Source organism: Cervus canadensis, chromosome 21 (genome assembly GCF_019320065.1).
Source record: "Cervus canadensis isolate Bull #8, Minnesota chromosome 21, ASM1932006v1, whole genome shotgun sequence".
NCBI lineage: Eukaryota > Metazoa > Chordata > Mammalia > Artiodactyla > Cervidae > Cervus > Cervus canadensis.
Genome location: NC_057406.1, coordinates 8,202,930 through 8,227,892, shown reverse-complemented (window position 1 = coordinate 8,227,892; position 24,963 = coordinate 8,202,930). Strand labels below are relative to the sequence as shown.

Sequence of the window (24,963 nt, the reverse complement as noted above, 5' to 3'; positions counted from 1 at the left end):
CTGGAAGTTTATGTTTCTTAATCCTTTACGTATTTGACTCATCCTCCCACCTGCCCCCTCCCTTCTCTGGCAACCACCTGTTTGTGAGTCTGTTCTGTTTTCTGTTTTTTTGTTTTTTTAAGATTTCACATGTAAGTGAAATTGTATGATATTTGTCTTTCTCTGATTTCTTTCACTTAGCATAATACGGAGGATTTCTTTCCTTTTTATGGTCAAGTAACACTCTTGTGTATATACACACACCACATCATCTTTATCCACTCATCTTGTCGGTGGACACTCAGGTGGCTTCAGTGTCTTGGCTATTGTAAACAGCGCTGCAGTGAACATAGAGGTACATGTATCTTTTCCAATTAGTGTTTTTGTTTTCTTCAGAAAAATACCCAGAAGTTGAATTGCTGGATTGTATGGTAACTATTTTTTAATTTTTTGAGAAACTTTGATACTGTTTTCCATAGTTACTACATCAGTTTACATTCCCACCAACAGTGTTCCAGGGTTTCATTTTCTCCACTTCCTTACCAGCACTTACTTGCTGTTGTTTTGATAATAGCCATTCTGATGGGTATGGGGTGATATGTGTCACTGTACTTCTGATTTTCATTTCCCTGGTGACTGCTGATGTTTAGCGTCTTTTCAGGTTCCTTTTGGCCACCTGCATTTCTTCTTTGGGAAAACGTCTAATCGGGCCCTCTGCCCATTTTTTAAAGTTTTTGTTTTATTTTTTGATGTTGAGTTATATGAGTTCTTTGTATACTTTGGATATTAACCCCTTATCAGATATATCATTTGCAAGTATCTTCTTTAAAATTGAATTTATTTGGTTGAAAAAAGTATACAGTTGTCTAACCACCACCCAGCTTTTCCTTTTTCGATGCAGTAGTATTTACTAGTTTTTTAAAATGTTTCCTTCCAAGGAGTCTCTATTCATATATAAAGAGCTACACATAAGCCCTCTTTTTCTTACGTACCTGATAATTAAAGTACACTTGTTTGCATCTTGCTTTTTAAATTTAACAATATATCTTGAAGATCTATTTTCCTTAATACATAAAGAGCTTCCTTTCATAATTACATAGTATTTCCTTGTGTGGATAAGCTATAATTTATATAACCAGCTTCCTAATTGATGGACTGTTTCCAATCTTTTGCCATTACAAACATGTTGCAGTGCATATTCTTTAGGTATGTCATCTCCCACATGTGTAATTATTTTCCTGTGATAATGTTCCTAAAAGTGAGATAGCTAAGTCGAAGATTATGTACACTAACTTTGATAGAAAACTTTTAAATTATCCTGTATAGAGATTTTACTAGTTTATATTCTCACCAGCAACATATATGAATACCTTTCCCCTGGCACCTTTGACAGCATTGTAGTTTTTACAAATTTTGTCCTTGACAGTTTCGGTAAGTGAGAAATGGTATTCCAGGACAGTTTTAATAATGCTGTTCTTTTACAAGGAATGCAGTAGATTATCTTCTCAGATGTTTTAAATGCGAACTGTGAACAATGAGTTCATTTCCTTCACCTACTTTTCTGTTGGATTGTTGAGCTTTTCCTTACTGATTTGTGGGAGCTCTTTATGTATCATGGAACTTAACTCTTTGTGATATAAATTGCTAATATATTTTTCCCAGTAAACACTGGTCGTGTTCCTGGTGGGTTTTTATCATAATAATGGTTTTAAAGTTTCTAAATATCTGTGTTTTATATAGATACAGCAACCACTTGTTAATGAGATCTGAGTTTGTATCATAGTTAGAAATTAGAAAGTCTTTGTTTACTCTGTAATTATGAAAAAAGAAATTAGCCAGCTTCTTCAGTGCTTTAATGAAGAAGATGCACTTCCTTCTTTCCTTTATATTGAACTCTTTCCTTCATCTAGAGTTTATTTTCACATGAGGTGTATGGCCTGGGTCTGAGTAGAGTCATGGTCCCTCTTTAGTATGTCTCCGAAGGTGTCTCGTACCTCCTTGTGTGTTACCCAAGCCCTCCTCTGGGGTTCATGCATCATCGGTGCTTGATAGAAAGGGGAAGGCTGAGAGAACTGCTGCCACAAGGGAAGCAGGAGCTGCAGCCCATGGGCCGGGTATTGTAAGGTGCTTCCATTCACTGTTTCCAGTCAGCACAGCCACTCTTCATGGCAACCAGCATGAGCCCTGTTGTATAGATGCAGAAACTGAAACCTAGAAGCCAGATAATTTGCCCAAGTTCCTGCCATGAGTGGAAACTGAGGCTCAAGATACATGTAATTTGGTCTTAAAACTGTCAGACTTCAAAGCTTGTGTGCTTTCTCTTTGCCTGACCTTGGTAGAGGGCTCTGCTTGTTGGAAAGGATTGTACTTGGATATGGAGTTGTGGGAGATGGAATCAAAAGAACTTTGAAGATGTTGGAAACGGAGTCCTGAAACACAAAAATATAGAGAAACACTGCAGGCATTTGTTGCTAATCTCTAGACTCAGAGATTATATAGATTTTATATAGAAAGCATGACTCTTAACTGCTGCTGCTAAGTCGCTTCAGTCATGTCCGACTATGTGACCCCATAGACGGCAACCCACCAGACCCCCCTGTCCCTGGGATTCTCCAGGCAAGAACACTGGGGTGGGTTGCCAGTTCCTTCTCCAATGCAAGAAAGTGAAGTCGCTCAGTCATGCCCACCAGGCCCCTCCGTCCATGGGATTTTCCAGGCAAGAGTACTGGAGTGGGGTGCCATTGCCTTCTCTGATTCTTAACTACAAGGGGAAAAAAGACCTTGATCTCTTGTTTAAGAGAAACTTAAGTGTTGTTTCAGAAAACCACAATATTTACACTTGGCTATTACTGAGATTGTTAAAAGCATATATTTGAAATTCCTTAGATTCGAGTAATGTTATTAAAGGTTAGAATGGTAGATTACTCTCTTAAAAATTTTCCTCAGGTGACCTAAGTAGAAATTAGGTACAAAATTGTGTATATAGAGCCTTAAATATCATCTACAATTAGGCATCCTGTATGTGGTCTTGAAGCATCAAACACAGTTACATGTTGGCTTAGTTGTTACCAAAAGGCTGTGTATAAATGGCATTTTAAATTTTGAGTCATCTTCCCACCTGTGTATAATTTTAGTTGAACAGCTGGGTCAGGTAAGTTCAGGAGTTATCTATACTCTGTAGCTGGTTACTTATTAACATTAAACATGCTTATCTTTCAGAAATGTATATTTCCCTCAAGGTAATTCAATTATTATCATTCAACTTGCTAAATTTAAATGACAACCGGCATACAAAAACACGACTTTCCATTTTTACTATTCTGAAAATAGAACACAAATTAAGAGCATTGACAAGTAGGGTACAACTGTCAACCTGTGGATCATGAATTCAGAGTTGATTTCCTTCTCTGCTAATTTTTCAATACCAAGATAAGTGTCACAAATAGCACCCTTGCTCAGAGGATTTCCAGAATTAGAATAACAGGCAGAGACTTAATATATTAAGTGGTAGTGGTGCCGTATAATCAGGAAGCTTGCACCCTGCCTGTCTCACTCATTGTTTGCTGTAAGGTACTGTGTGACATCTGAGGTAAGGCCCCAAATCTCCTCCTCTTAATTTTTTTTTTTTTTCCTCCTCTTAATTTTTGAAGAAAATGCTTGGCTTTCTCTTAAGGCACATATCTAGAAAGACGTGCAAAAGTCACTTTCCCTGGTGGCCTGTGATATGACAAGACCCTTCCACCTTGGTCAGATGAGAACCACATGGATCATTGTTTGAATTCCCTCCTTTTCTCCCGTTTAGATCTGAGTCACGCTTTTAAAGGTTTTCATGCGGACTATTTAGCCCTGTTTCTTATGTGTGCACGGGCCGCCCTGAGAAAGTGGCTTGGTTAGTGAGAGAGGAGGGTCCTGAGCCTGAGTGAGGATATTGGCCCCCACTCGAGGGCACACACTTCCCCACTCCCTTCTCCTGTGTAGGAAGGCAACAGACCTCCGAGAATCTCTCCAAACCTTCTGGACACTCCCCCCCGCCGGGAGTGCACTCGCAGGAGTCCGAACCTCAGCCCAAGCCTGCTGAGTCAGCATCTGCAGGGACCAGGCCCTGCTGGAGGTAGACATGTGCAAAGCACTTGAATCATTTTGATTTCCTAGCCACCGAGTCCTCCTGGATGAACATGGAGAGCACATAATCTTAAGAGTTGTTTGTCATGCTCTTATTGCTTTAAAATTGCCTTCTAAAGGGGTTTTTAACTTACTGTGATTTCGCTTGAATTGCAAACAATCTATTTGATTTCTAAGGTCAGTTATTATTATTACTTCTCTTGATGTATAATTGTGTTGGCCCATGCATGGAAGCAGGCAAAGAAGGGTGGAAAAACAATATAAAAACAAGAGCTCCTAAGTGTTCTGTGAAAGCAGCCCCACTGTCTACTGTTTGTAAGTTGTTGATTCCTCTCTAAATGACATGTGCCTCACACTTTGGGTTCTCATTGGTAAGCTGTTTTCTTTTCTGCTGAGTAACCATACTTTGCTATTCTGTTGTGGCTTCCAGAACCCTGGCTTGGACTCCTAAATCTTGTTTCTTTTCACTTTCTTTAGTGTTGAATGCTAAGGGTAGAGTGCTTCTCTGGCTTTGTGTGTTTGGCCCTTAAGATTTAAACATAGTCTTTAGTGGTTCCAGGATATAAATATTAAAAGCCCTCCTCAGGATGTTGCTCCTTAGTCTATTGAGTATTTGTAAACTACTCCTAGTTTGAGGCTGTCGTTTGAAGCCTAGCAAGTACTTTCAGGAGTAAAATGAAAGATGGTGTTAACAAAAATTTACTCATCAAATCTTAGGTCTTGAAAACCTCAAGGATCTTTTGAGCTTGAAGAACCTTAGTTTGAAGCAAACTAAGCAAGCAAAACCAAAAGAATAGTTGAAAAATTAGAAGATTTGATTCACAGTTACAGTATGAGCACATCATCAAGGTATGAGGCTTCCCTGGTGGCTCAGTTGTAGTGAATCTGCCTGCCAGTGCAGGAGATGTGGGTTCAGTCCCTGGGTTGGGAAGATTCCCCGGAGAAGGAAATAGCCACCCACTCCAGTATTTTTGCCTGGGAAATCCCATGGACAGAGGAGCCTGGTGTGCTACAGTCCGTGGGGTTGAAGAGAGTCAGACTCGACTTAGCAACTAAACAACAATATAGGTGTTACCAGATGAATTAAAACATCAGGAGAAAATTCCAATGAACATGCTGGTAATGTATAGCAATCTAGAGAGTTAAAGCAGTGAAATGTAACGGTTTAAAAGTTCAGACATTTACCTTATTAAGATTTCTTTTACAGGAGGCTTCATTGCATTTAAAAATGGTACTTTACACTCATAGGAGTGTTATCCCTGCAGAAGCTCCAATTTAAAGATTTGACATCTTAGAATGTCCAACCTGCATGAGATTTCAACTGTTAGAGCGAGCTCACAGGTACCAGTGCAGTCAGGGCTCTGCCAGGAAGACAGAGGCCATTCCAGGTATTCATGGAGGAAAGGGTTTCTTCTCCTTTTCATTTTTATTTTCAGCTCTGTTGAGGCGTAATTGAAATACTAAATTAGAATTGAAGTGCTTAGATTTGAAGTGTTTAGAATACATGAAGTTTTGAACTGCGTATGCTTACGATGAAGAGTATCCGTTATTTCCCAAAGTCTCCATCTCTGTATGTGTGTATGTCTGTGTTGGCTGAGCTGGGGCTTAGTTGTGGCATGTGAACTCTTAGTTGTGGCATGGGATCTGGTTCCCTGACTAGAGATCGAACCTGCCCCCGTGCATTGGGAGTGCAGCATCTTAGCCACTGGACCACCAGGGAAGTCCCCCACAGTCTCTTTGTGCCCACTTGTCTCTCTTCCTTTTGGCCCCGCCCTGCCCCTTCCCAGCCCCCAGATAACTGCTGATCTGCTTTCTGCCCTTATAGATTAGCTTGTGTTTTCTAAATATTATACAAATGGAACATACAGTTGTCTTCTGGCTTCTTTCATTCAACATAATTATTTTGAGTTTTATTCACTTGTTATCATTCCCCTTATTGCTGAGAACTGTTTCATTGTATGCCCTACCACGATTGGTTGATCCATTTACCTACTGATAGTTGAGTTGTTTACAGTTTTCAGTTTTTGGAAATCAGTCTGCTACAGAGTTTGTCCATTTGAAGAATAGGGTTTTTTAAGTGTATTGTTAGGTTTCCAGGGTTCTTTATCTATCTGGAGATGCATTCTTTATCATATAAGTGATTTGCAAATATTTTCTCCTGGTCTGCTGCTCTTTTTCTCTTAACAGCATCTTTTGGACAGTAGAAGTTCTTAATTCTGAAGAATCAAATTTATCGATTTTTTTTTTCTTTTCTTGTATAGGTCATCCTTTTGTCGTTAGGGCTAAGAAATAATTTTCCTAACCCAAGTTCACAAAGATTTTCTTTTCTGTATTTTCTTTTAGTTTTATGTTCAGGTTTGTGATCCATTTTGAGTTGATTTTTGTATGTAGTGTAAGGTCTGGGTTGAGGTTTTTTTTTTTTTTTTTTTAAATATATGGCTCTTCAGCTGCTGCCCCACCATTTGTGGAGAACAGACTTCTTTCTCTGCTGAATTACCTTTGTACCTTTCTGAAAATCAGTTGTCCATTTCTGTATCGATCTATCTCTGGAATCTGTTTCATCCTACTGAACTTTTTGTCTTTGTCTCGATGTCAATACTGCACTGTCTTGATTACTATATCTTTATAATAAGTCTGCCTGTCAGGTTCTGTGAGTCCTCCAGCTGTTCTTTTTGAAACTTGTTGGCTAATCTGAGTGCTTAGGAATTTTAAAAAGAGCTTGTCAATTTCTACTTTAAAAAAAGATTGTGCCGAGATTTTGATAGGGATTGTGTCAAATCTATAAATCAATTTTGGGAGAACTGACATATAAACAGTGCTGTCTTCCAGTCTGTGAACACAGTATATCTCTCCACTTACTTAGGTTTTAAAAATTTTCTCTCATCAACATTTTACAGTTTTCAGTGTACAAGGATAGGACTTTATCATCAGGTTTATCTCTAAGTATTTTATAGGTTTCAATGCTACTATAAATAGGATTTCTAAAAATTTCAGTTTTTGACTGTTGTTAGTATACAAAAATAGAATTGGTTTTATGTATTGATCTTATATCCTGTAACTTTGCTGAAGTCATTTATTATTTCTGGTAGCTTTTTTTGGTAGAATCGATTGTATTTTCCAAAAAGAAAAGGTTTTTCTATGGGGAATTGAAAGCTCACACAACCATTAGAAAGTCGGAGGTGGGCGGGGGTAGACTGCAAGGAGGCCATTGTTATTGTTGATGAAATTAGGATGCCAGGTTCCTAGGGAAGCGTGATCTCAGCGGTCGTCTGCAGCTCCAGCGTGGCTCCAGTTCAGCTGGAAGCTGCTGTGAAAGTGGAAAGTCCTGTCTGCCGCTGCCTATGTGTCTGCTCACAGCTATTTTCAGAGAGTACTGACTTCCGTCTTCCAGAGCAGAAGCCTCTCATTGGCCGTATCTAACCTAGAGCAGACAGAGAGTGGGATTCTGGGAAATGTTGTGCCAGGCTTCCCCTGCCAGCTGTAGGGGGCGGCAGTGCTAGGCACAGAAGGCACTGGGGGAGACTCATGAAAGACCCTGCATCAATCATGGAGCAGTGACTTAGCAGTACTGTGAAAAACAGGGGTGAGAAGCGGCTGTAACTCAGAAAGAGGTGATTGCTGGGAAGGCAGGTGGGCTCTGTGACCATTTTGACAGTGGGATATTATCTGGGATGAGGAAGTGACAGGCCTACTCTGTTTGGTCCTGCCTTACCCAGTAACTGGATGCTCTTTGACACACGGGATATGTCTAGGGGATAATGACCTCAGTGATGAGGGGCTGGAAAACCAGGCCACAGGTGAACTGTTTGAAGACTGTGTGAAAGCCTCTGGGATGCGTGATGGATGACTACAAATATGGATTTAGAAGACTTCTGTGCAGTCTGGAAAGGAAAGCTTAGGACCAGTGGGCGGAAGCTATAAGGAGATAATTCCCAAAGCAATATAAGGAACTTCCTACACAGCTGCACTAAGACTGAATAAAGATCTTTGTTAGATCTTTGTTAGAGACTGCTGGGCTGCGAGGCAAGAGTATATAAAGTATAAGAAGAGTCATTTCAAATGAGCTGTTTCTCAATCACCAATCTAACCCTGAAGGGTTTTGCAGGGGGAAAGCTCCCCTATCACTCCTTACAACTTTTGCCACATGGGATTTTTGAAAGTGAAAACAAGTTCTTTTAAATGTTTTTTCTTCCTTTTTCTGATTTGAGTAATTCCAAATAAACCTATTCCTTGCATGTACCTCAGTTGTGGGGTGTGGAGGGATTTGTGAGACACTTGGAGTCAGAGGTTATGTTCATAGACGTATTGTTGCTGTTTTTCACTGATTGTGAAACGCAGATTCTCTTTGTGCTTGACACACTTGAAATCTGCATTCCCCTACAGCTGATGGCCCCCTTCAACTATTGATATGTACATTTGCTGTCATCATGGTTTGTTTGCCTGCACAGATGTGGTCCTAGCTATTCCTGATGTCGTTTCAATTAAATTTCATGCATATTTGGTATTACACAAGTTGTCTAATTGACTTTTAATATATCTTTATGAAGATTACACTGTAATTTGGCACTGAAACACAGATAGGAATAACAGGGCATAAGCTTGATGTTAATGAGGTTAATATTTATCCTTGGAGAAATCACTACAATTTCATATTTTCCTGGAAAGAACAGCCAAGTGCATTGTTCCTGTACTATTCAAAGTAAGGTCCAGGGACCAGCAGCTTGTTAGAAAAGGAGAATTGAAGGTCCCCAACAAACCTACTAAATAAGATTCTGCATTTTAGCGAGATTCCCATTAAAGATTGAGAAGCATTGCTTTACACAACCACACATAGGAAGGTAACTCATATGTAGACGGAGCAGTGTTAATTTTGTTGTTACTGTACCGTCACAAAATCATGTCTGACTCTTTGCGACCCCATGGACTGTGGCACGACAGGCCCCCATATCCTTCACTATCTCCAGAAGTTTCCTCACATTCCATCCTCTGTCCCCCACTTCTCCTTTTGGCTTCAGTCTTCCCCAGCACCAGGGTCTTTTCCAATGAGTCAGCTCTTTGCATCAGGTGGCCCAAGTATTGGAGCTTCAGTATCAGTCCTTCCTATGACTATTCAAGGTTGATTTCCTTTAGGATTGACTGGTTTGATCTCCTTGCAGCCAAAGGAACTCTCAAGCCACCATACAAAAGAATTGCCTGTCATGTATTACATGATGCAACTCAGGGCAGGAGAAATTTCTGCATCCCTCTAAATTAGTAAAAAATGTATTTACCTTTATTTTGCTTAGTTTAATGTTACTATTTTCTTCCCATGAGCCATTCAGTGTTAAAATGATTTTGATGCTTCAGTGTTGTTTGGCCTTGACTACTAATTTAATATCATGTGCAAATTACATTAGCATCCCATTAAATTCCCTCAGTCAGATCCAACAAATGAAAAAACGTTAAGAACAAATCCAACACAGATCTTTGGAGTACCCTACTATGTAATTTCTTCTGCCGAAATGGATTTATTCCAACATGCTCTCTTTCTGTGTGCATTTTTAATTAAAAACACTCTAAATGGATACTTCGAGCACTTTGCTTAACTCTTTTCATTGCACTCCTTTTGTTAATTGTCCTCACTCCAAATATGTGTGTGGTATCATTAATCCTTAATCGGTTATGACTGTTAATGGTTTTGTGTCTAGTTATTTTCTTACGTTTTATAAATTGTCAGGATTACCATTTGTCTTTTAAGGAAGTAGCTGTCTATACAAGTCACGTATATTAGATGTGCTTTGGTAAGCTTATATAAATCTGTGTTGGACAGAGTTCCTAGTGTCAGACAATGGAACTTACTCTCACTGCTGCCAGCGGTTTATTAAATGGTGATGCTGTCTCACAGATCCTTGGGAATCACACCACAGACTGGGGGCCCCATGGGAACTTTTTCCTCTTCCTATACATTCAGGAAACCACTGTTAGAGGTTTCGGCTCCAGGACCACATCATGTCTGCTCCCTGAAAAGAGGGGTGCCCTGTGCCCCGTCAGTTCCCCAGTAAAGTCACGCACAAGCGCAACTTATTGGCAGAACATAAGTCACATTTCAATCTCTAGTTATAAAGGAGTCTGGGAAACAGGCCAGAAGGGGCTTGGAGTTGATGTTGGCTGAGTTGACGTACTCCTCCACCGCAAAGTGAAATAATAGCTTTTATTACTGGTACAGCACTAACATCCTCAGTAAAAGGGTGATGCTATGGATCACGTGGTAGAGGAACATTTTAAACACCCTGTGGTGTCATATTTATCACATGCCTAATGTACTGAAGACACAAGGAACCTCGATTGATAAAACTGTAACAGTTAATTTGAACGTATTAGAAGTGTAGATTTTAGCATATTTTGGGGAATATGTTTTTTGAACGTCAGGACCACAATGACTTCTAAAGTTCTTTTTGACTCTTCTGTGACTCATGAAAAACTGTTAAAATATTTGTTTGAAATAGAAGTCCTTAAAACTTTTAAACAGATAACTAAAAGATGAATCCATATTTGAGGCTCTTTTTTTTTTTTCATTAAAATTTTTATTGAGATAATTGTAGATTCACATGTGGTTGTTAGAAATAACACATTGAGATTCCAGGCACCTTTCACCCAGTTTGTGCCAATGGTTTCTTCTGGTGGAACTATAGTCTAGTATCACAGCCGAGATCCTGATTGATACAACTCACTGATCTTGTTTAATTTCCCCAGTTTTACCTGTGCTTATTTGTGTATGTGTGTTTAGTTTTATAGTTTTATTACATGTAGCTTTCCTTATCTATCACCACTATCAAGAGGCAGAAGTCTCATCACCTTAAGGACCACTGGTGTCACTCTTTTTCATAATCACCCTGCCTCAGCCCCCAGCAACCCCTGACAGCCACTTGTCATTTCGGAATGTTCTATAAATAGATTCATACAGTATGTAACCTTTGGGATTGGCTTTTGTCACTTACCATAATCCCTGGTGATTCATCAGAGTCATTGATAGCTTGTTCTTTTACAGTGTTGGTTTGCTTCTGGCACATTTCACCTGTTGGGTGGATCTGTTATATCCATTTGGGTCTGTCTGCCTTGATTATATGTGGTTATAATCTGGGACCAGAGGTGCCACCGCACTTACTGACCAGAAAGCCATCAGATGTTGACGGTGTTGTAGCCAGTTATTCATACCTGAAAGAAAAGGCAGATACTCTTTTCTCTCGGGTCAGTATATTGGTGAATGCTGCTTTCAAAGTATGAAGTTGCCAGCCGTGCGTCTGCTTGATGCTTGAGGCTCAGTGGGCTTGAGAGCATTAATTCAGGAACCGCTGGCTGTGATTCCAGTTTTTGGAAGAGGTTGATCTCTTACCTGGCTTATCATAAGCTGTGAATTCACCTGTCCAAGGTTCTGGTACTTTCAAAACGCCAAAGGCACCCCAAAGTCCTCGTAATCACCGACTCGATGGACATGAGTTTGAGCAAAGATAGTAAGGAACAGGGAAACCTGGCGTGCTGCAGTCCATGAGGTCGCAAAGAGTCAGATGTGACTTAATGACTGAACAACAGCAGAATACTGACTGGTAAAGATGGAGGGCAGAGTTGTCTGAGTTGTGAGACGAGACACAGCTGTTCAAAAATTTAAGCTGAGGGGGACTTCCTGGTGGTCCAGTGGCTAAGATTTCACATTCCCAATGCTGGAGGCCTGGGTTCCATCCCTGGTCAGGGAACTGGATCCCACATGCCACAAGTAAAATCAGGCGCAGCCACAATAAAATTTGAACTGAGAGCGCCAGGAAGGCAAGCAGCACTGCTTGTGGAATTGTTGGCCTCCAGCACAGAGCTTGGCAAGTAGGCACTGAAATAGGAAGGAGGGAAAGATGAAAGGAACAGAATAGAGGAAAGCTCTTAAGAAACAGAATGCCTGTTTTTTTTTTTTTTGGTGTGAGTGGGGACTGTTACAGAATAAGCACAGAAAACTCTGAAGTGTGTGTGTGAGTTTTTGCTGTGGGGGAGGGGTGCAGCGGGAGGAGGGAAGAAGAAGAGTATCCCTCCCCCAAAAAATAAAACCCCAAATTCACACCAAGCACCTTCCCATGCCAGGATCTTTGAACTTACTGTTCTCTCTGCCTGGTCAGTCACTCTTCTCCCAGATAATTTCCTTCATTCCAATCTCTCACTGCCTCAGAGAGGTCTTCCATGAATGCACATCTGTGTAAAGTAGCCTACCATCTTCCCTGCCCCTCCCGTCTTGGTCACTCTCTAGCTCCTTTCTCAGCTTTATTTTCTTTGTGACGTTGTTTGTGTACGTCTGTCTGTCTGTCTCTGTCTAGATCATCAGCCCCCAAGGCCACTGTTATATCCCTAGTGCCTAGATCAGTGCCTGGCACATAATAATAACTCAATGTCTGTTTGTTGAGTGGCTTCCCTGATGGCTCAGACGGTAAAGCATCTGACTACAATGCGGGAGACTCGGGTTCAATTCCCTGGGTCGGGAAGATGCTCTGGAGTAGGAAATGGCAGGCCACTCCAGTACCCGTGCCTGGAAAATCCCATGGAAGGAGGAGCATGGTAGGCTACAGTCCATGGGGTCACAAAGAGTCAGACACTACTGAGTGACTTCACTTAACTAATTAAATTTAATTGAGGCTTTTTCTTTTGAACCATGTCCCATTGAAAAGATAGAAAAGCGTCGCTTGCTCTATCATCATGCAGCTTTGGTAACATTCAGTGGAGGACCTCGTGCGTCCTAGGGTTTGTGCTCGGTGCCTGTGATAAGAGGAAGAGGAAGGGCAGCACGTCCAGGGACTTCACTGTAGCAAATGCAGGCCCACTTGGCTTCCTTTCCTGTCGTGACCAGTGCTCTGAGCGGGGCAGGCCAGTGCCTGTGAGGACAGGAGCAGCAGCTCTGAAAGTGGGAGGGGAAAAATGGGCTTTTCATTGGCAGAATTAGAGGTGGAGGAAGTGTCAGTGTGTGTGCACACCAGTCCCCAGATGTGTCCCTGTGAGTTTGAGAAGTGCGGTGATGCTCCACGGGGCCCTGCTACCCCTCTGATCTCATCCACCGGCTTCTCCCTTATCCCCTCTACTCCAGCCTCCCTGCCAAACACTCCGGCATCACTCCTTCCTGCTTGCTGGTTCCTCTGCCTGGAATCCTGGCGCAGACAGCCACGTCTCCCTCACCTCGGTGGGTCTCCATGCTTAGGCCCCCTTATCAGAGAGGCCTTTTCTAACCATCACGTGTGAGGTGGAACCCTCTTCCCTGCCTGTCATTCCCGGGGCCAGACGAGAGGCAGGGCAGAGGTGGTGAGACGTACAGAGGAGGGTGAGTTTCTCAGGAGCTGAAGTGGTCAGGGAAGGCTTCACTGAAGCAGGCAGATACTGCGCCAGGACTCGACACACAGGCGGACGCTCTTTGCGTCAGGTATGCACAGTAGGTGAGGGAAGTGTGGAAATAGCACCTGCACTGTGAATGGCCTTGGATGTCAGCTCTAGGGAATTGTCATCTAGATATTCCGGCTCTGAACTTCCCCGTGAGGTCTTGGAGACTTCGAATGTGTGAAACAGCAGGTTTTTAGGAATGCCAGCATTGTCGCTCTTTAGTGTCCTGAACTTGCAGACAGGAGTCATGCTCTGCTTCAGCTCAGATGAACACTGAGAATCTCCCATTTTATTCAAATACTGCCTTTCTCAAAAACAAGTCCCTTGTACATATTTCTTGAAACTAGTAGTTGTTTATTAAAAAAAAAAAAAGAAAATAGTTGTACTTTCTTCACCTTAGACATTTTAAGAGTAGTTTTGGCTTTTTACCATTCTAGATTTATTCTAGATTACGGTGTTTACACTTGCATCTGGCTAAGGGTAAGCTTAACACGAGAATTTAGAGTAGTGATTTTCAACTCCAGCTACATGTTAGAACCACTTGGGGTGGGGGCTTTGGAAAAAAACCCGTAGATTCCTATATGATTGTTCTGGAATGTTGCCTCTGGTAATGGTTTACTACCATTTAATCTTTGGCCCCTACCCAAGGTTTAACACTTGCCCTGGTATGGCCTTGGTAACAGAAGGATCACACTTTGCATTTGGTGGTTGTATCCCTTTAGTCCCCTTCCATTTGGAACAGTTCCCCCATCTTTCCTTGGTGTTTGTGACCCTGAAATGTTTGAAGATTTTAAACCAATGATTTTCTAAAATGTCTCCCAATTTGGGACTGTCTGATGTTCCTTTGTGATGATATTCAGGCTACGCATATCATAGGATTAATGCTGTGTTCTCAGAGTCTCCTGACAGGTTACTCACAATTTCATTGTGTCCACATGATATTCATGTGGATTACTTAACTAAGGTGCTAGCCACCAGGCTTCTCCTCTGTGTAATTATTATTTTCTCCTTTGTAATTAATAAGTGTTTTATGGTGTGGTGCTTTAAAATTACATGAATGTTACATTCCTTGGTATTTTCAAGGTATTCACTTATTTCTTTCTGTATGGACTCAGTTTTCCTATCTTATACAATGGCTTATAATCTGTTACTATCATTACTTATTTTTAGTGTCATATTGTCTCAGATTTAGCTTGTAAGACCCTCTTCAGGCTTTTGTGACCATTTGACATGTCTCATCATTTGTCAAAGATTTTCTTGCTTGTTGGTAAACAAGCATTGCAGCTCATTTTGTGCTTTTCATCATCAAGCTCCCAAATTAGTTCTTTCTCCAAAAAAAAACAAACAGTGATTCTCTTAGTGAAGGATGGTATTTAGAAGCCATAATCTGGGTTCGAGGTATGTTCATAGCTACTATGTTTGGATGTTGCTTGTTCCCAAGCCCTCTCAGTGATATAGCTAGGAAATAAGTATGCGTATTTGCATACATGAAGGAATATACACATAGAGACACATAAAGTTACATCTGCTTTTTTTTGTTATGTTTATCCCTATGTATTAAAAATCATGAGTTCATGCCAATAACTAATACTGATCCAACTCCACGGGGTTCATTTGAGTTTTCTTTTTCCATTTTGGTAACTCCTTTTTTCCATACTGAGAAACCTGACTGTTACCATCCTTAATGTGTTACTGGTCAGTCCCCCATGTAACTGATCTCTCATCACTACCACCATAGATGGGTGGGTGCCCTCTTTACCCCTGCTGGGCTCTGACACAGCATAGAGATATTTCAGAGTTCTTCAAATGATGCTAAGGTGCAGCCAAGACACAACACAATTGAGATAGAATAAAGGTGAACCCCACACTTTCTGATTCATTGTTATGTGAATGATAAGGTTAAGTCAGGTTTGGTTTGGGAAAATGAATTCTTCCTAAGAAAGTGAGATTTAAAGAGAAGACTCAATTCTACCAACACACACAGTAAAAGATCAGGGTGAAAGCACAGTCTGTCTCCTGGAAAGCTTCAAAAAATATTTGTTTTGGAAATAAATCTGCTTGTAGTGAACATAAGTTTCAATCCCTCCCCCTGAATTACCTGTTTATAGGAAAAAATATTTGAAAAGGTTAGTTTTTTTAAGAATGTGTCTCATTAATGACTAACTGCTTTTCTTTGTTTTACCTTGCCTTTTTAAAATAAACTTTTACAACATTATGCTTTTTAGAGCATTGAATATTTAAACAGGAGATACTCATTCAGGCTATGGTTGCTCTTTTTCTGTAGTCAGTTGTACTTTAAAATATGGAAATCAAGTTACAGTAACTGGGTCATGAGGAACCCCATCTTCTCCTTCCATTTGCAGCCAGAGGAAGCAAGAGGTTCTAAGAGCCAAATATAACAGGTTCTGCAGCCAGCCTACCTTAGATGGTCAACATCTATCTTGCCAATTTTCGTAAATCCATTTTCTTAAAGTAGTACACAACTGCAAGTAGATTTTCACCAAGAACTTCACACTTAGGCTGATGTACACATAATCCAACTCCAATGAAAGCAGCCTTAAGCCTAAGGAAATTATAATAAAATCTCTTCTTTGTATTTTTTAAGTTGTCATGGATGTTTGGCTTCCCAGTTGACTCAGAGGTAAAAAAATCTGCCTGCAGTTCAGGAGACGCAGGTTCAATCCCTGGGTCGGAAAGATCCCCAGGAGCAGGAAATGGCAACCCACTCCAGTGTTCTTGCCTGGGAAATCCCATGGACAGAGGTGCCTGGCGGGCTACAGCCCATGGGGTTGTAAAAGAGTTGGACACGACTTAGCAACTAAACAAGGACAGCAACAACATGGGCGTTGTGTTGGAATGTGAATTGTGCACTTTAGGCTTTTGTGTATTTATGCCCAGAAGTATAGGAGAAAGGACAGCATCTGTGAATGTAGAAAGAGCCAATGAAAACTTGATATATAGGTAAAACACTTCATTTGTTTGTTTAGTTCTTACTTTCTATAAATGAAGTGTCACTACCTGTTCATGGGCGTGTGCCTTAGTGCTGGCCCTTGGTTCCTTCTGGGTAGGTTGAGCGAGTTTCACTCCCCAAACTTGAGTCCTTCAGGAACCATCATTGTGGTTTTTGCCATGTCTGCAGACATTTAACACTTTTCTTTGTTTGACTTTCAACCTAGCCTTTATCTAAGTGATATCTATGAAACCATGGATCCGCTGTCGGGTCCCCTAAAACCACAAGCATTGCGGACGGCATCTCCTCAGTTGTTGGGAACTGGGAGCTCGATCTCTAACTCTTCTTCCAGCTCTGAAATTCAGTAAGCTTGGCATCTGGGGTTTCCAGCTGGGAGTTTTGACGTTAACGCCAGTGGTGGTTTATGCGTTTTTCCCAGTTGATACATAGAAGTAGAAGTCGTCAACTTTCTATATATATGTTAGAATATTAGATTGTATATAAGAATATTTTATGTAATACAGTAACTATTGCATTTTGCAGTTATTTTTCAAATGTGAAGGACAAATTACATGATTTTAGTTTCTTAAGATTTGGTACATATTTCTCCAACTAGAATATTTATTTTTATGTATTATTTTTATATTTTAATTGAGGAGAGCAAAACCTGATGATCCTAACTGTGAAGTCACCCAGTAGGGAATACATGGATTTACAGAACCTTCAATACAGCCTTAAAAATACAAGTAGAAAACATGTAAAACATACAATGTTAATAATGTAGAAGAAAAATACAGAATTTGGAACATAGGGTTTTATATTCACTGCTCTGAAGATGTCATGGGAAAACACCTAAATTATGATAAATACCTGTATACTGTAACTGAAGTCATATATTCTGCATTATTTGTGAGGAGTACTGTCAGAAGCAAACTAAATGTTGTCATATAATCAAATTACATTCTTTGCTTAGTGGAAATACAATAATCATGTATGTGTGTGTTTAGAAGGATATTATAAAAACTCCCTCTACTGAACTTCTTTAAAACTAAACTTGATGTCCTGTTGTAAAAGGGGTTACAGACCAAAATAAAGAGGATAAGTAAATACGATGGGTTTTATGTATCCTGCTAGCTTAAATGGAGTACTGTGTTCTGCTCGGTCAGAGATGAAGTGTCTGTCGCCTTGCACACCGTCTATAAGCATTTACTTTGCTGCACAAATAGACTGTGAATGTAGATGTTTGACCTTGTGGTATGACATTACTTTAACAGAGAGAAGGAGCAAGAAAGGGAAGAACAGTTAATGGAAGACAAGAAAAGGAAGAAAGAGGATAAAAAGAAAAAAGAAGCCACTCAGAAGGTGGGTTTAATCAATTAAGTCTGTCTTTACATCCGGTGCATATCTAGAATGAGTTGCCTTGGCTTGGGTGCCTGACATCTTAATAATGCTACTTGAGGCATTAGTTTACTTGATATTTGAAAGTGGGAGAAAGTTAAAGACCCTCATTGATGATCGTAAAGTAGATGTTAAATTAATGCTGCAACTGATTTTATTGAAAACAACAGTAAGTAATATCAAGAAAAGCAGGAGAGTTACCAACACTTAAATGCTTGTTGTGTTTCCTTGTTTGTATCATAATTAATCTCCATTTTCTTAAGCAAGTTTATGGAATGATTTTTCAAAACTTGTGAGTTTGCCTTGATATTGTCCTTCTGGTCCACCTATAATGTCATTTTATATGAGTCTGCTTTTTGATAATTCCATTAAAAAAAAATCTCCCTCAAAGAGGATCTGGTGGGGGAGGGGGGGCGCAACTTCCCTGGTGGTTCAGTGGCTAAGACTCTGTGCTTCCAATGCAAAATGGATCCCTGGTCAGGGAACTAGGTCCCACATGCCACAACTAAGAGTTTGTATGCCACAACTAAAAATCCCACATGTTGCAACTAAGACCTGGCACAGCCAAATAAATAAATATATATATATTTTAAATTAAAAGAGGATCTGGTGGGCCTGCTTAGTGCTCTGAAGGCGATAGTATTGCTTGGCTTTGAGGCATTTGTTTAGGGAGAAAGAGATGCTAAAAGGAAAAAAGACATAGGACTGACAGATGTCAACTGTCAGGGCTGTGGGGAACAGAGAGTGGCTAGACCTCCTGCCCTGTCCCCTCTGCCCTGGCCATAGTCTGAGCTGACTACCTGCCCTCACTGCTCTTTCAGCTTCAAGAGCTTCATCTGATGGGCTCTGGTTCGGCAGGGGTGCTCTGCTGCCTTTGCAAAGTGCCTGGCAGAATCACTTCACCTCCAATTCTTGTTACCACTATATGACCCTCACTGTGAGGCAGGTTTGAGGGTCCCTGCTATGGAGCCAGGTTATTGAAACTAGGTTTAGGGAGGGGGACAACTGTTAACAGGGTTCAGAGGCAACTCTAGATTTAGAACAGACTCAAGGCATTCAAACTCAAGGGACACTGCAAGTTTCCCCTGCATCATTAGATAGCATTTCCCTTAATTCTGTTCTCTGAATTATTGAAATCACGTAGGAGTGCCGGCATAAGACACAATACTGGAAATATTTTCTGACTTAGATTGCATGTGACCCTGCTGCATTAAACATGTGAAATGTAGTTTATCTTCAAGGCTTAATTAAAAGGAATATTCATTATTGTTTGGTGCCGTAATAGACTACTGCACTCTTTAAGGTTTTGTCTGCTTTTAATTATGTTTCTGGCTCTATTAATAGTGGCGGGCTCACCATCACATCTTCATGCTGTCAGGATACCTGCTCTGATCTGAGCTTGTTGAAACTGTCTAAAATGATGGTACAGAGTCGGAATTAAAATGTCAGATGACAACCCAGAGGCTTTTTTTATACTTGGTGGACACAGCCACCTTCCACGTCACTGAAGTTGTTATATGCGGCTCCACCAGCTCTGGGATGTCAGAGGCATTGCCCCTGTAGCCACACGTACTGACTTTCCCATGGGAGTGATGGGAGAGAGAAACTCAGTGAGGCTTTCTTTCCTTAGGGCATTCCCATTTCATCTACTGAATTGGTACAAGAAATGGATTTTGCAGTCTGTGGAAATGCATGGTTATAAGCTGTCCACTGGGGACCTTGAACAAAGGCTGATAACAGGAAAATGCCAAATAGAGTGATTGTTTTGGGCCTTGTGTACAGTTCATCTTTGTTTTTCACATAGATAACAATGTCTTTTAACCTGAAATACCAGTGCTAGAAGTGATTAATAATAATGTGCATCTGTAAACTTTTGTTGTGGATCCCCCTAATAGAAAAATGACTTAAAATAAAAGATGGTGTGAGTTCATTCAAGAGTGAATTGGGATTATTTGTGCAGAGAATTTTGTACGTACAGCTGGAGTGTCTACCCTGTGTGCTTGCATCTGCATTAAGAACTGGTTTAAAAGTTACGGCCAAGAGAAATATCACTGTAAATGAAATTTCACATGGTTAATTAGGAACAATAAAAATTTGGTCACGTTTGTTCAAAAATGTTCTAGATTGGCTGGTACAGGATCTAGGCTTGACACATGGCCTTTGATATTGTTTTACCATCCTGAACCATTGTATAATTTCAGAATTAGATTCTGATTTAGCAGTTTTAAGGAGCAAGCACAAAGCTCACCATGTGACTGTCTTAGTGGTTTTTAACCTCACTGTAGAGACAGCATCTCAACTAAGAGGCTTAAAATGTGCTATGTTGCAAAGAATTGTAGAGAATGTGCCAGTGGCCCTATAATAGGGTCATACACTCACTCAGTCAGCGAACGTGTGGTGCCTCTTCTTAGTGCTTCCACATCTTTCTCACAGCCTACCCCATTGCTTTATAATCATCTCTTCGTGTCTGTTTTCCCCATTAGACTGGTAAGTTTCTCGAGGTTTTATTCATATTTATATTTCCAGTAACTAAGACAGTGCCCAAGACAAAAGCATTACTCAAAAAGTGTTTGTTTAATAAGTAAATGGTCAAGAATGAATGCTAGCAACATAATGTTCATGGAGAACTGACTTTTATTTAGCTAAATTAAATTATTTATACATAGAAATTAAACATGAGCTGCTTTCCCATTGTTCTCAGTGGTTATGGCGGTTTGTTCTTTCTAGAACCATCCTTGAGTAAACGGTGTTAGATTTCCAGTTATGAAGGAGGTGTCTGAGAAGGATTTCGCCTCACATTCATTTGGCTGATGCTGCTCAAGGATCATTGTTTAGCGTTAGCAGAACCCATGCTTTGATCTTCCAGCTTTTCACTGTCTTGGAGGACAACACTTTTAAAAGAAACCACATTTTAAGACACATTTGACATTAGTTGGATTTGTTGCTTATAGCTAGGGAAGACATTGAGTATAAGTAATAACTTATCTTCCAAATGGCATTCTAAGAAGTATTTATTTACCGTGGTATAAACTGCTGTAAGGAGTTGATCTGTGGTTGCAAATCAGTTCATTCTTGGATAGGTGGGGTTACAGAAAAATTACACAGTAGAACTGACCTCTGTAACAATTAGTACTGGGAAACATTCATTTTAAGAGGCTGCCTAGCACAAATGCAGTACAGCTGATTTAGCTTGTCTTTTAATGCAAGAATGTAAGAAACACTCCAGGAGGTCGTCCAAATGGATTGTTTTAATTCAGTGGTGTGCTGGAATCCATTTTGAAGCGGGCTGGTTAGCCACAGGACAGACCTTCTGAAGATGAGCATGTTTTCATGAACATCCAGAGCAGTAACTTAGTATGATTACCAGCCACAAATAAATCAGACCTCTTCTTTTCTGTATGAATATTTTGGTTATAGAAGTTGGAGAACCAATACAAAAAATTTTTTTTGAAGATTAGCAATTGGGAACAGGGGGTCAAAATAACCCATGATCTCAATAATGTGATTTAACCCCTGTTGGAATTCTGGTACATTTCCTTTGGAATGTCTTATTCATGACCTTTTGTGGTTTTGTTTAAATATTAGAAGGCATGGATAATTAGATGCCCTCCTTTATTTTCCCCTCTTAATAGCAGAAGAGTTTTCCATGTGGCTCCTAGTCATCATTTCCAAACTCTCTCAAAACCCATTATTATATTTAGCATGTCCAACCTTTTAGGTTAATCAGTTCCAGAAATGTATTCATTACTATATAAAGAAATACTTTCAACAAAGCAGTCTATATTTGTTCAAATTTATCTGTGTCTGTATGCTCAGTCACTCAGTCATGTCTGACCCTTTGCAACCCCACAGACTGTAGCCCGCCAGGCTCCTCTATCCCTGGGATTTCCCAGTCAAGAATGGAGTGGGTTACCACTTCCTTCCCCAGGGGATCTTCCCATTCTAGGGATCAAATCCACGTCTTTTATGTCTCCTGCATTGGCAGGCAGATTCTTTTCCACTGCTCTACCTGGGAAGCCACATTATAATTTCAACCTTATTGCTCTATTTCACATTATTTTCTATAAACTTTGATAATTATAATAGCAAACAGTTATTGAGCATTGCTGTAGGTTGTCTGGCTTAATCTTTACAGCAGTCCTTTGCAGAGAGATACTTTTATTATCCTCATTCAACAGATAAATAGAAAACTGAGATCACACAGACAGGAAGTGGCAGAGCTTGGTTTTAAATCCAACTTTCCTACTGTGATCTCTGATGCCTCTGTGCATGGGACCTTAAACTTTGCTTTCTAGATTTGAAGTCAGGTGTCTGGGTCCATACTCACAGGGAAATCTTTTTGTATCTTTTGTATCTGTGGTTAATTTTGTTTCTGGGCCTCATCCATTTCATTTTCTGGATGTCGAATGGGAAACACTATCCCCAGTGCAGGGACCTCATTATTTATCAAGAGTGAATGCTTTTTGTCTTAATTTTTGGACTCTTTCATAATGATGGTCATGTAAGTTATAGCCAGACATATGGCCATTGTCTTTAGAAGGATATCTGAGCTGACTTTTTCCGAGCTTTAGCTCTGCCTATGTATCTGACAGCTTGAATTATTTGAGGTATCAGAATTACAGTAATCTTATAATACTGGTTTAGAAAGCAAGTCTCATTTACCTATGTCTGTTTATTTTGCAGGTCACGGAACAAAAAACCAAAGGTAAAATTTTCTTTTTCTTCCTTTTTAGATTTGTGCTCTTTTGTGTTGAGATTTTACACTTGCTGACTCAGCCTCCAATCCACTTGATGCATGAGGGTGGGTGTAGAATAATTAAGGTTGGTTGTCTGCAGTTACTGAAGAGCAGTAATGACAACCTAAAAGTACTTATACTAGTGTTTCTAGTTGGCCTTGTGTTTTTTTAGGAGGCAGGAGAGTAGATAGAGTAATTCCCCATTTTGAAAGTAAGGAGGTCATGATTTTAAACAGAATCTTTTCAGAATTTTTCTTGGAACAATAACAAAAGCAGCACACTGGCCCCTACTTTACAGATGGCAACTGCAGAGAGTTGTTAGCCATCTTGATCCGTGACAGGCATTGAGTCTGAAAACGAGTGTTATATTTAGGATGGTCACACTGTCTTCTGAGCTAGAGCCTAAAATATGCTTTTTGAAAAGATAATGTACTTTACCGCTTACAAAATAGTGATATGTGGTAAACAGAAGCAGATATCCCTGAGGTCATTCTCAACCTCTAATGGTCTGCATGTTTTCAATTCTTTCTCCTCTGTTACTTTTGACTATGCAGTCTTGTCTGTGATGGTCATACTTTGGTCAATCCCGTTAAGGACGAGAAGCATCATTCCTTGAGACCAGTGTTGTAGCTCCTATCCTCGCCCATCTGAATATGATGTTCTCTGCTAGCATACGCACTCAAATTATCTGCATAGAGTTGTCAAAACACCCAAACCGAGGTCTCTTCCCACACCCTCATGGTCCCAAGCCACAGCCATAGGAGGTATACTTAGGGAAGTTCTGTAGATGACCACAGTATATGTCCCAGATTGAGAACCACTGTCCTAGATGAAGGGAATTGTGATAACCTGGGGGAAGATAGGGTCATAGAGAAACCAGGCTTAATGAGAGCTTCACTGAGGACTGGTTTCTTCATTGTTCTGTTTTGTTGGACTAAGCATGTCACACAGTGATGGAAGACTAATAAAGGCAGTAATAGTTTCTTATGGAACTTAGTTCAGGAAAACAGATTCTCAGATGAGTAGACATTACTGCCATATGTTTCTAATTGAAAGGCATTTTAGGGAATTCCCTGGTGGTCCAGTGGTTAGGACTCCATGCTTCCCCTGCAGGGGACAGAGGTTCGATCCCTGGTTGGAGAAATAAGATTGTGCATACCTCATGGTGCTGCCAAAAAAAAAAAAAGATAAAAGGGAAAGAAAGGCATTTCTTTTCCTTTTTTTTTTTTACATTTATTTTTATTAGTTGGAGGCTAATTACTTTACAATATTGTAGTGGTTTTTGTCATACATTGACATGAATCAGCAATGGATTTACATGTATTCCCCATCCTGATCCCCCCTCCCTCCTCCCTCTCCACCTGATCCCTCTGGGTCTTCCCAGTACACCAGGCCCGAGCACTTGTCTCATGCATCCAACCTGGGCTCCTGATCTGTTTCACCCTAGATAATATACATGTTTCGATGCTGTTCTCAGAAAGGCATTTCAAAGGAGAAAATAGTCTAGAACTTTTTACTGATTTATAAAATAAACTGAGCAAAACTTACTAGTTGTAATTATTTTAATTAGTTAAAATAGTGTTCTCCCTTTATACTTTGTCAGTTCCTAACCCAGAAATAGGCATTATTTTGAAAGTATCTCTGTAAATTACTTGTTTGAAATATAAATTATACTTTACAATAGAAATAGAGTTATTATTGATCCATGAAACAGTGTCCATATTTTCTAAACCAACATACTATCTAGGAAAGGATTTTGGCATATAAGTGTTTTTATAGGACTTTTTGATGACTTATGGGGACAACAGATGAGAAAATTGGCCTTTTCCTGAAAAAATCCAGACTCTGTGGTTACTGGAACACAGTGATTGGGTTCCTGGGCCTGGCCACAATTTTTAATACTTGTGAAGCCAGGGACCAGTTCAGCTGTTGAAACAAGCTGCTCTGTATGTTAAGTGGTATTTCTGTTGGAAAACTGAAAATCCGTTAGATTTTTCTTTTTTTATTTGTACCAGGTCTGTTCTTAGAATCACATTCCTCTTTCCTCTGCCAAAGCCTTAAAAGTTAAATTTTGTTTTTTACTTCTACCAAAGTTTTCCTCTGTTTAGGGTTTTTCTCATACCTACCATAAAATGGAGTACAGTTGCACAGTTTCCATATTCCCCTTCAAAAATTAAAGTAAAATAATCTGAAGTGAGCGGAGCGCCCGTTTTGAGTCTCATAATGGATTTAATTGTTAGAACCAGAGAATAAAAATAAAAATTATCCCTGAGGTGTGTTAGACCATAAGAAGAGGGAGGCCCTGATCTTTTTACCTTTTTTTATCCCATTTTACAGCCATATCTTCATCTTTGTTCCCAGGGGTCTGCCTGAATCCCACTCCTCTTCCCTCAGCTG

General features: G+C 40.1%; 1 protein-coding gene across 10 annotated transcripts in view; it reads left to right on the top strand.

The window, feature by feature from the left end:
- TNRC6B (trinucleotide repeat containing adaptor 6B) overlaps positions 1 to 24,963 on the top strand; it is a 254,595-nt gene that overhangs the window by 158,658 nt on the left and 70,974 nt on the right. For 9 of the 10 annotated variants that reach the window (XM_043440505.1, XM_043440500.1, XM_043440504.1 and 6 more), the window contains 2 exons: positions 17,707 to 17,794; positions 22,514 to 22,535. In XM_043440505.1, coding sequence (XP_043296440.1) covers positions 17,707 to 17,794; positions 22,514 to 22,535 — 110 coding nt within the window. Of the gene's footprint in view, positions 1 to 16,260; positions 16,797 to 17,706; positions 17,795 to 22,513; positions 22,536 to 24,963 lie in introns of those variants that run through there. The other variant, XM_043440498.1, reaches the window with a different exon arrangement.